Genomic DNA, 12,649 nt, shown 5'->3' with positions numbered 1-12,649 from the left:
GACAAATGGGACCTCATGAAACTGCAAAGCTTTTGTAAGGCAAAAGACACTGTCATTAGGACAAAATGGCAACCAACAGATTGGGGAAAGATCTTTACCAATCCTACAGCTGATAGAGGGCTAATATCCAAAATATACAAAGAACTCACGAAGTTAGACTCCAGAGAGCATAACCCTATTAAAAAATGGGGTACAGAGCTAAACAAAGAATTCACAGCTGAGGAATGCCGAATGGCTGAGAAACACCTAAAGAAATGTTCAACATCCTTAGTCATCAGGGAAATGCAAATCAAAACAACCCTGAGTTTCCACCCGATACTAGTCAGAATGGCTAAGATCAAATACTCAGGAGACAACAGATACTGGCGAGGATGTGGAGAAAGAAGAACGTTCCTCCATTGATGGTGGGATTGCAAACTGGTACAACCACTCTGGAAATCAGTCTGGAAGTTCCTCTGAAAATTGGGCACTGCACTACCAGAGGACCCAGATATACCTCTCCTAGGCTTATACCCAAAAGATGCTCTAATATACAACAAGGACACATGCTTTACTCTGTTCATAGTAGCCTTATTTATAATAGCCAGAAGCTGGAAAGAACCCATATGTCCTTCAACAGAGGAATGGATACAGAAAATGTGGTACATCTACACAATGGAGTACTACTCAGCTATCAATAACAATGACTTCATGAAATGCATAGGCAAATGGATGGAACTAGAAAATATCATCCTGAGTGAGAAAGCCCAATCATAGAAAAACACACATGATATACACTCACTGATAAGTGGATGTTAGCCCAAAAGCTCAAATTACCCAAGATACAATCCATAGACCACATGAAGCTCAAGAGAAGAAGGGTGTCCAAAGTGCAGATGCTTCACTCCTTCTTAAAAGGGGAACAAAAATATTCATAGGAGGAGATAGAGAGACAAAGTTTGGAGCAGAGACTGAAAGAATGGCCATTCCGAGCCTGCCCCACCTGGGTATACAGCCCATATATATACAGCCACCAAAACTAGGTAAAATTGATGAAGCCAAGAAGTGCATGCTGACAGGAGTCTGATATAGCTGTCTCCTGAGAGGCTCAGCCAGAGCATGACAAATACAGAGGCAAATGCTAGCAGCAAACCATTGAACTGAGAATTGGGTCCCCGTTAGAGGAATTAGAGAAAGGACTGAAGGAGCTGAAGGGGTTTGCAACCCCCATAAGAACAACAATACCAACCAACCAGCGTTCCCAGGGACTAAGCCACTACCCATGGACAGACTAAAGACTACACATGGACAGATCCATGGCTCCAGCTGCATATGTAGCAGAGAATGGCCTTGTTGGGCACCAATGGGAGGAGAAGCCCTAGGTCCTGCTATAGGCTAGACCCCCAGTGCAGGGGAAAGTCAGGGGTGGGGGGGTTGGTTGGGGAGGGGAAAACCCTTTATGGAAGTAGGGAGAGGGGGATGGGATGGGGGCTTATGGATGGGAAACCAGGAAAGGGAATAACATTTGAAATGTAAATAAAAAATATCCAATGGGGGGAAAAAGAGAGAGACTGGAGGCCCCAGGGAGTGGGTAGGTCTTGTGGGGTCACAGGGATGAGGGTCACAGAGGGGGTTTGGGGGGAGGGGTGTAGAGGGCGCATCCTCTTAGAGATAGGGGTTGGGGGAAGAGGAGATATGAGATATGGAACAGTCAGAGAGCAGACCAGGAGGGAGATAAAATCTGGATTGTAAAAACAGATTAAATAATTTTTTTTAAAAAGTAAATAACCTACACTTCTATGAAACAGAGATGTAAATATTACTTAAAAATTAAAAACAATACTTTCTTAAAGAGCGAAGAATCAGGACACAGTCACAATCTGAATTAAGCAAAACCATACTCTAACAGTGTAAATCTGATGTGTCCAATTATCTGGGATTCACTCACAATCCACTGGGCTTCTCTAAGGGGTTTGTGTCATTTCACCAGCTGTACCCTCTGCAGCACAGTTTGTCCTTTAGGCCCTGGCTGGTTCCACTCCACTACTGATGCTGTTCTCAATGGTCATCCCACTGTACTGGCATCTCCAAAACTGTAGGGCAAGGGCCCCTTGCTGCAACTGGACTGCACTTTCAGTAGCAGTCTCTTCTAGGCTATCTTCAAGGACTCCAGCCCTGCCACACAGTGACAACACTTAGCTGCTCTTCATGACAACTTCATACTTTCAAAACAAGCATCACCTAGGTAGCTACCAAGTTTGGCTGCCAGCACAAGGTACAACCTTGGCCATATAATATCTGGAGCAAAGGTCTATCTGCGGATTCTCAGGAAACACTTCCCAGAAGATTTCACATCAATAACACTCTTCTCCCTTCTCCTCTTCCTTACCAGGCTGGCCTCAAACTCACAGGGATTCACCTACTTCTCCCTCTAGAGTGCTGGAATTACAACCATATATCACCACAGTCCAGCTGCTACTCTCTTTTTTTCCAACAATATTTTTATTGATTATTTGGCTATTTTATAGAACACACCCTGATCACATTTGCTTCCCATTCCTCCCTTATGCCCTTGGCCAAGATAAAGAAAAACAAAATACCAAGTCAATTTGCGTTGCCTATATACTCACAGGAGCATGATCAAACTCCTAGTGGCCTGCCACTTAAAAGATAACTGAATCCCACACAGACCACCACCACCACAAGCCATTGATTGTGAAGAGCTACATTTCATCATTTTTATCACAACTATTAAGGGCTCACTTCAATGGCTTCCTGTCTAGACTGTTTGGTGGGGGGAGTTCTGGAGGGGTGAGTTTGTCATAGAAGCCTTCATTGTTTCTTATTCTCAATTATGAGTTTGCAGTCATTCGTACTACTGCAAAAGAAGATTTCCTGACCATAACAGCCAATGGCAGCATAGATCATGAAGTACCACATGGTTTGTGGAGGCAGCACAGACCTGGACCTCAACATGACCTTCTGCAGCAGCATGGACCACAAACAACAACACAGCTCATGGCTGAAGTGGACCATAGACACCAACACAGAGCACTGCGGAATCATGAACCACAGACTTCAACATGCCTCCTTCAGCAACAGGAATCACAAACACCAACATGAACCCCAGCAGCAACATGGACTACCAGACCACTGACACCAGAATGACCATAAACATCAAGAAGCCCCAACCCTAAAAGTGAACCATTCTCTATCTTAGATATCCTACTGTTGCTCAGAGCCAGGGCAACTGTACACTGGGCAGTGTGTTAGGGGACAGAACCTGCACTAGCTCCAAACTGCTGAACACTCCCCAGCAGCAACGTGTGGCCACACTCCCACACCTGTTGCCTCCTAGCCATATATCTTGCTCCACCTCTTTCCACTGCTCTATTCCACCTTAACCACCTCTCCACTGCACTTTATCAACGTGGCACTGCAAACTGCTGTGTCACACAGTATATGATTTTTGCCCAAACAGTTTTACATGCAAATACTTATTGCAACGAGTCAGTGGTCTCGTTTAAAGTTTCTGGTTTCTGAAGCACTCCTCTTGGATATTCTGATGCTGCCCAGAGTCAGGGTTATCTTGTGGCTGGGCAGGGCAACTTGGGGCAAGATCCCACAGAGTTCCCAAATCTCTTGGCACAACTCTGTGCTTGCAAGCAACAGGCAGAACCACGACCTGGAGCTCTCCTCTCCCACGCAGGGCGAGCAGTGTGAACTGCAGCAGCAACAGCAGCTCATGATGTGGGCCAGACCCCTGGTCCTAGCCTGGCCCTGTGCAGAAACAATATTCTCCTTTTTGTAAGTCTTTTTTAAAAAATTTGCTGCAAATATGATTGCAAGCATGGAGCCAACCACTGGAGTGTGATCAACCTACCAGATGCCATACTCAAAAGAAAATAGATTCTCCATTTCCCCTGAAACCAATTAACCCGAACTGGGGCAATATCTCTGGTTTAATTGTCTCCTCTTACTACTTTTCCTTGTGCCTTCAAATCTTTTTTAACCTTCCACTCACTGATCTTTCTACACTTACCTTATACTCCACTTAAAAACATAAATTACTGACATCCATGGACCTTTTCACAAAATGACACTGTGGCTGAATTCTAAGGCTGAAAATGTATGTGGCTCAGTGACAGAGCCAATGTTTAGCCTGGAGTGAGACCTTTGCTTGAATCTCCAGCACAACTTAAAACAGAAAAATATATTGTGGAAGTTTGTTACCTCTACTTCCTGTGCTTTCTGTTGCTCAGCAACCTGTTCTGACCAACACAGCCAAAGGAAATAACACACACTTGTGAACTTAAACATTTTGAGTCCCCATGTGGAAAAATGTCTTGTATCCACAGGAAAGTGAGTACACAGAAGATTTTTTCCATTAGAGCTTACATTAGCAACCATAAAGCCGCCACACTTTGGAAATGATGATCTGAGATGGCTTACTCTTATTAAACTTCCAGAAAATGTAGAAACACAAGTACTCAATTCCACCACCACACACCCACCCCCGCAAAAAAAAAAAAAAAAAAAAAAAAAAACATAGGCTAACAGACTGGATACTTAAACAGGGCCCAGCATTTTGTTGAATACAGAAAATATACATCAGTGACAAAGGCAGACACTACCTCAGACTAAAAGCCTGGAAAAAAATTTTCCAAGCCAATGGGCCCAAGAAACAAGCTGGAATAGCCATTCTAAAATCCAATAAAATAGACTTTCAGCCAAAACTTATCAAAAGAGAAGGGGAAGAACACTTCATTCTCAAAGGAAGAAAAGTTTGCTGCTATATGCTAAGAAATAAAGAGTTGTTTAAAGGACAGAGTTTCTGTTTTTTTCAGATGTAAAAAGTTCTTGAGATTCATTGCATAATATGAAAATATGCTATTTTAAAAGGTATAAAAGTAAATCTTGTTATATGTATTTTACCACAAGCACACACACACACACACACACACACACACACACACACACACACACACACAGAGAGGAGAGAGAGAGAGAGAGAGAGAGAGAGAGAGAGAGAGAGAGAGATTGCTAAAGGTGCCCCAAAGCACATTTTTGTACTTTAAGCTACTCATCTTCAAAAGCAATTTAGATTAAAGGAAAGGAAGTTTCTATGATTTAAAAAAATATAACAAAGCATTTGTTTGATCCCATTGCTTCAGAACATAACCACGCATAAAAAGAACCGAGAACATCAGTGGGATGGGTGGACCATAAGGGCTTTTGCTTGTTTGTTTTTAGGCAGCAAATCATTTTTTTCAAACCAACAGAACTTTGGAACTCATTTTATTTAAAATGCAGGTCTCAGTGGCTCCTAACTGCCTTATTCTCAGGTACGAAAGCTGTAGTGGGTATAAAGGTTAAGAGGTGGGGGCGGGGGAGAGTTAGAGGAACACGTGCAGCTTGGATGAGGTCACAATGGATAGTAAAAATGAGTGCTTCCCATGACCAGCACAGTGAGAATGAACCCTATGTCACTGAGCCCACTATGGAGGAGTACCTACTGCAGGACACTGAGCTTTACTGGAAAGAGCTCCACAGGTTCACGCATCAGCCTGTGGCATGTCAGTTACTATAGATTTGAGTTCTGATAAGAAGTAAAACTAAACAGCAATCTGGGAAAAAACTAAGTTTTTGAACTCCTCATTTGCAAAATGTAAGATTACCAGTTAATTCTGTTGGGGAAATTAAAAAGTCTCTGGCCTATGGGCTTCAGAGAAGAAAAGCAGATTTCTGGCAGAGGGAATCTACATAATGTAGATGATGACAGAGGCAAGCTCGTGGATTGTTACTCTTGGCAAATGGGAATTCTAAAATCCTAGAGGTATTTCATTTCCTTTGCAAGAAATCCACTGCTACATTTCTAAGAAAAAAGAAAGGGGGGAGAGTGAGAAAACTGGGGGCTTTGGGTATCCATAGTCTTCCCTTTATAAATTAAGTGGTACTGGTATTCCCTCCTGATTCTGGTGATATAGGACAGGGATTTCCTTGGGTAGTAGGGTCATTCCATTTTTAGGGAAATATTCGCCAAACACTATTAATGTGTGAGAGAATTAGCCAGTTCAGGGTTCTCCAAATATAACTATTCTATATACATAAAAAATGTAGAACAAAGAGGAATGTTACTGAGTGTGTAAGAGTTCTCAGCACAGGCAAGTTGTAGTGCAAACAACTTCAAAGAAAATTTAGTGAATTTTGTTAAATGTCATGTCACAAGACCTCTTTATTGGCTTATCTTCCCAATGTAGCCACAATGTGCTAAGTTTTCTTTTGTTGTTCTGAAACAAGGCTTCACATGAGTACTGGTAGGTCTCAAGCTGGCCAAATATGAATTTAAAATCCTGTTCCTCTGGACCCGAGTGTTTCTGTCATCCTATTTTAGGACTGAGCCTAGATCCTCTGGTATACTAGGCTAGCACTCTATAAATGGAGTAACATCCACAGCACACCAACCCAGCCACAGAGAATCTCCTTTCTCTGTTCTGCATTAATACTCCTATCTTTAATTGGGCTCCTAAGGACCTATTTATTTATTTTATGTTTAACAATTCAACTAATGTATACGGTCTCTGCAATACCTACTTTTCAAGTGGATTAGTTTTGGAAGACTGCTGACATTCCTTGGCTTTGTCCCAAATTGTAGCATTATGTTGGCAAAGTCATCAAAATATTGAACCTCAGGTTTCCAATTAAAAAGAAACAACATTTTGGAGGTCAGAAAAATTCCAGAACTGAAGTAGAGTACTGATACTGTGCTTCTAACATTAAATTCTAACAAAAAATAGTACTCAGGGTTAGAAGCAATTATCTACATTTTACAGATGAGAAAACTCAGATATAAACAATAAATGAGCTGGCATTCAATCAAAAAGGTCACACATCTCCAGTGTGTATTCCTATCAGTTATAATATGCTGGTATCGTTATACAAAGAGAATCAACATATACAAGTGGCAGGCAGCCTGCACCCCAGAAATCTAAGAACTAACAGGAATCAACATTAGCCAGCTTCTCAAGTAAAGCAAAATTCAGATCTTCACTTAGCATCCACCCTTGTTTCCTACACTAAAAAGTTTGGCTTGGCTACTGTGTAGTTCCCAACAGTGCTTTTACCCTTTCCTGAATACAACCTGTTGGGGTATGCTGTGTCTCTGTCCCTCCTCACCTACCCAAGGCATTCTCTGGTTGGCTTTAAGAAATGTCTGATGGCCAATTAGCTGGGCAGGAAGTGGAAGGTGGGATTTTCTAGGAGGGAGAAAGGAGCTCTGAGAAGAGAAGGAAAGCCTTTCACCAGGAGACATGGGTGGAGACAGCTGTGATCACAGGTCTGGAAGGGACAACAAGCCATGAGGCTGGCGGGCCAGGTGGTCAGGTTAACTTAGATGAGCTGGCTGAGAATCTGCCTAGCTAAGGCCTAAGACTTTGAAATATTAAAAGGTCTCTGTGAAGTGATTTGGGAAAATACTGATTAAGAAATAATTGCTGCCATATTAATTTCCAGCATTATTTAATATATACAAAATTTTAATAAATCGTTTAGTCTACATAACCTGAAAAGTTCAGATGAACTGGGGCATTGACTTTTCTCAATCTGATCTGCCTGTCAGAAAAAGACTGTTGTTCCAAATGTGATCCCCTGATCAAAGTACACAGTAAATACCAATTCCTACCAGCATGGAAGTCACTAGAGATGCTGTCATCTTGTCTTGATCTTGATCTAACATGCAGTCACTAGCTATTTGTCCTCCATGTCTCGGCCCACTTTCTTTACAGGATGGTCAGCACTAAAGAACAGATGGTATGGCCACTTTAATAAATGCATTTTATAAGATAAAAGGTTATTACTTTTTAAGGGGGTAGAGAGGGTACAAATGTGTTACTTGTACCAGATATAATGTTTCAGACCCTTGAAGGAAGACATATTAATTATTTATGAAAAGAAAAAAGAAAAAAAAGACTATCCTCAGAACTCTAAATTTAATTTGACTGCCAGTTTTATAATGTAAAATAAAAAGTTAGCTATGGAAAATAAAGTTCTATAAATCTGTTGTAAGCCAGTTGCCTATAGCTAATATCACATTATATAGCCAATTTTCCATAATTTGTAACTTCCACATCAATTCAACAGACTCAACTCACCATAAATTGAAAATATTCAAAGATAACTAGAAATTCAGAAATTTTTCTCATCATTATCCCCTAAGTAATAAAGTAACAGCAATGATTTATATAGCCTTTATATTGTATTGTGTATTATAAGTTATTCAGAGATGGTGTATAGACATTTCTTGGCTCAATCAACTGTTAAACAATTGTACAACCAAAAGGGAGGTATAAAATCAAACAATTATTGACAATATGTCGTAAATAAATTTATTTCAAAATAATTCTTTGACATATATCACTATTAAAGATGAAAGAATACTAAAACATGAATATGCTTTATATTTACTTAAAGAATTAAATATTGTCTAAATATCTGATACTCCATCATGCAGAGTTGGTTTATATTTAGACTTTATAATTCTCAAAGTTGAGACTGATAAACTCTTTACCTGAGTGCTAAGAACATAAACTCAGGTCTGCATGATAGGGCTACAAGAACTTTTTCCTACTGAGTCATCTCAAGAGACATCAAATGTCACTAGAATAGTACTGATTTATGAATCTTTTCATCAGTGCTCTTTACTGAAATCCAAATATTGGCTTCTTGGAGTTTATTCCATGAACAAACCTTGGAATATTACACTGAACAATCTATTTTCTTTGCAATAAATCATTAATCAGATGCCCAGGTATAAATGGCTACAAAACAGGACTGGAGAGATGGTTCAAGCTGTTAAGAGCACTTACTGCTCTTCCAGAAGATCCTGATCTGGTTCCAGTACCCACATGATGGTGCACAACCATTCATCCCTCTAGTTCCGGGGGACCCAATGCTTTCCTCTACCTCTGCAGACACCAAGCACATATGAAGCCTACATACATATATGCAAGCAAAACACTTATGTATAAAATAAAATAATCAAAAAATTATCACTGTAAAACAACTTACTTTATTTGGGTATAAAAACTATATATAACAGCATATATTCAATAATTAAAAGTTTGGATAAAACACCTGAAATTGTATATTAACTCATAGCAAGGAAGAACAGAAAGAATAAAATGTGAGCTTAATTGACAGACTCCCCTCTCGTAGACAAAGGATCTCATGGAAGAAATGCCTGATTCCTTGAAGGCTTAGGTCCCTTCTATTTTTCAGATGATATCTTTTTGACAATGTTTTTCAAGTTCATATATCTTTTTACTAATGGGGTAGAAAAAAATTGTTGGTTGAATAAGAGTCCTGTGTCTAGGCAGTGACTAGTAGTAATATCAAAGAATCTAAAAGTATAAAAGTATTACCAGGAACAAAGAAAAAAGAAAATAACTCATTAGAATAAAATCAAACCATGGATGTTACAGTATTTGAAAATAATTCTGGAAAAAACTATGAAATAAAAAATTTATAATTTAGAAGTATTGGCATATGCCATAAACACCCTCCATTAGGCCTGCACATGCTAGTCATCCCATTAACTATACGGAAAAAAGAAAAAAAAAAAAACCAGTATTCTCAGCAATCAAATTTTACTACTGTACCAACTATTCCTAAAGTTGAGAAAAGAATGTGAGTAATTTACCTTTGCCCAAAATTAGATAAGCGTCAGGATCCAAAGAAAAGTAAGGGAATAAACAAGTCTGGGTTTCTTTGAATAAATACACCCACAAAAGTTTCTGCTTTGAGCACATTGTTTCTAGACTGGGGTCTGGCTCCTTTCTAAATTAGAAAACGGGAGAGAACTGAATATTTTTATCACAGTAAAGGTTCACATGTATAATATGACCATTCAGAATTCATACATGAGCTGAGGAAATAGATCATTCTGTAAGTACCTGACATACAAGCAACAGGATCTGAGTTCATATCTAACATATATATAAACCTGGGCAAGGTGGATGTGCTGGTAACCGGAGTAGCAGGAAGAGGAGGAAGGGGTGGGATGAGGCCACAAAGTAGAGATAGGAGGATCCTTGAGACTCACTAACCAGCCAGCCTAGAAAAGCTGTGAGCTCCAAGTTGAGAGAGCTTTTGTTTTAAAAACATAAGGTTTCAAAACATATGTGCTCCTGAACCCACATACATACATTGGCTTGCACACTCCTTAGGCTATTGGCTTGTCCACTAATTAGTACTGTCCATCCACTAGTGGAAGCCAAGAAGGGGAAGTGGTGATTTAGTTTCATTTAAGGGGTAGGAAGAAGTGTATGAACATACATATACAAATATACTATAATCTTAAAAACTTTACACATGCAAAAAATACAAAGCATATCCCCAAATATTTATTTAGGGTCTAGCAGGTTCAGATTACAGCAACCCTCACTACTTATGAGGTACATACTACTATTTGGAGAAGTTATATAACTCCTCTAAAGTAACATAGTAATAAAAATCGAAACTGGAATTCCAAGTATAGTTACCTAATTACAATGCTAAGATGTTCAGTCTTGACAGTTTACTTATTATGTATGCCAAAGGGAGTCAGCTGGGGGAAAGTCTGGGGAAATGGTACTACCAATAATATTAACATGGTCATTCTCACTAACCAACAATGTGGAGGGGGGCAGACTGGTGGTAACAGGATCTCAAGAAGACAGGGGCAAAAAAGCTGAGGACCTGAACCCTAGGGATACAAAAGAGAGAACAAGAAGCTAAAATCTGTCCACACAGATGCAATGTTGGAAGGAGGGGAAGAGATAAAGGAAGACACTCCTTAGGCTACTGGCCTGTCCACTTATTAGTACTGTCCATCCACTAGTAGAAGCCAAGAGGGAGAACTGGTGATTTAGTTTCATTTAAAGAGTAGGAAGAAGTGCAACCTATTTAATGAGAAAAACCAGTTTTACAGAACCTATGCCACAAGGTACACTTTCTACATTAGAAAAACCTTTTTACCTTTGGAAAAAAAAATTATCCCCCATGCTTCAATATGAGACCATTTTTACAGATCAGACACTGAGTGGTAAAACTCTGGTAGAATCAGGACTAGAAACTAGCTCTAGTCTAGGTCTAAAACACCAAGGAGATGAACCACAGGGATCCAGACAGAACAAAACTTTAAGGTCTGTACTTTGCAGACTTTTGAGAGTGACAGCAATTTTGTACCTAGTAAGTGCTTCCTAAAATACTATGTGGTTCTGTTTTACCTCAATAATTTTGCATGTTTGAATTTTGACTTAAGATTCCATTCTGCATACTACTACTTATTCTCTACCCTCTCATCTGTTCCAAAGGTGAATTCACAGTCAAATATGCACTTGTAACCACTTAGTATTCTTTAACAGAAATTAAATATGCAAGCTTAAAAACTGGAAAAACACCTGACTACACATATCTTTACTTAAATTCCTAGTTCTCATTGGACAAACTTTCCCATAGTTATGAGTTTGTACTCAACTCACTGCAAATCTTTCTTAAGTTTTAGGTCCTAAGTAGATCCTTCCCCCAAAAATCCTTTTTATACTTATGACTAAAGAAATGACATTCCCTGTGCTTAGTTTCCCACCATTAAAAAAAGAAAAAGAAAAAGAAAAAGTAGCAGTGATAAGGCCTGTAGTGTGAATCCAGGTCAAGGAAAATAAGCTTTCCTTAGCTGTCAAAGTCATCTCAACTTTATGTGTCACTAGAGATCAGGCTGAACTTTCACCTTCGGTTACAGAGATCTTCAGCTTCCTCTTAGTACACCAGTCTCTTCTGAAACCCAGAGGAGGAGGAAGTATCAGAAAGGCGTCTCCCACTTAGACCTCCAGCATCCCTGTAGGCTATTCAAGGCAAAACAATTGTTTTAAGACACCTTGCCCACTTCCCCCCAATCCACTGTCTAAATTGCTTTGGACAAACTCGGTGTCCAGAAGATTCTGTCAATTGACACAGAATGGAGAACTCTTGCGCTATCCAAATTATATTTACCGTCCCGTGTCCGGTGGCTTTTGAGTCAATAAGAAGCTCCCAGAGGTTTGTCTAGGGAGGAGTTGCTAGGAATGCTAGCTTCTCAATGAACCTGGCTCTCCTAGAAAAGCCAAATTCCAGAGTCCCTGTCCGAGCCCAGTCAAAACTTACCCAGCTGCTGCTCGCGGCCTGAGCGCTCCCGCGCTTCTCAGGCATGGCTGACGCCTTGGGTGAGGCCACCGCCTTCCACCCCGGCTCCTCCGGCGACTCCCCGTCCGTGCTCATGCCGTCCCGCCAGGGCAGATTCGGATCGCTCCAAGACACCGGCGACGCCGCAACTGCGGCGGCGGGGCCCGAGCCTTCATGGGCTCCGCGGTCCGCAGCGGCCCGCCGCTCCGGCGGCGGCGCCAGTGGCGACACCGGCTGCCGAGAGGACGCCGAGGCTGAATCCGTGCAGGAAGTGAACAGGGCCCTCAACTATACAATGGTTGTCGTGAACGCAGGACCCCGACACCGGCAGTGAGTAGTTACCGGTGGCGCCGGAACAGTCGGGAGACTGCGTCCCGCCCAGAGAACTAAGCAAAGGGAGCTCCCGCCGAGAACGCCCACCGGTCTCAAGTAGCTCCAGCAAGCTCCGCCCCGTCTGCGTGGCGCAGCAAAAATG

The 12,649-nt window shown here is 40.9% G+C and overlaps 1 protein-coding gene across 1 annotated transcript in view; it reads right to left on the bottom strand.

Annotated features, from left to right (window-relative positions):
• Positions 1–12,632, bottom strand: part of LOC116883317 (hippocampus abundant transcript-like protein 1) — a 54,551-nt gene extending 41,919 nt beyond the window's left edge. Inside the window, exon 1 of the mRNA XM_032884373.1 lies at positions 12,157–12,632. Coding sequence (XP_032740264.1) covers positions 12,157–12,270 — 114 coding nt within the window. The 5' untranslated portion in view covers positions 12,271–12,632. The remainder of the gene's footprint in view (positions 1–12,156) is intronic.
• Positions 12,633–12,649: the final 17 nt, after the last annotated feature.

Source organism: Rattus rattus, chromosome 14 (assembly GCF_011064425.1).
Source record: "Rattus rattus isolate New Zealand chromosome 14, Rrattus_CSIRO_v1, whole genome shotgun sequence".
In the NCBI taxonomy this organism is placed as follows: Eukaryota; Metazoa; Chordata; class Mammalia; order Rodentia; family Muridae; genus Rattus; species Rattus rattus.
The sequence above is the reverse complement of the archived record's forward strand: the minus strand, read 5'-3'. Positions and strand labels throughout refer to the sequence as shown.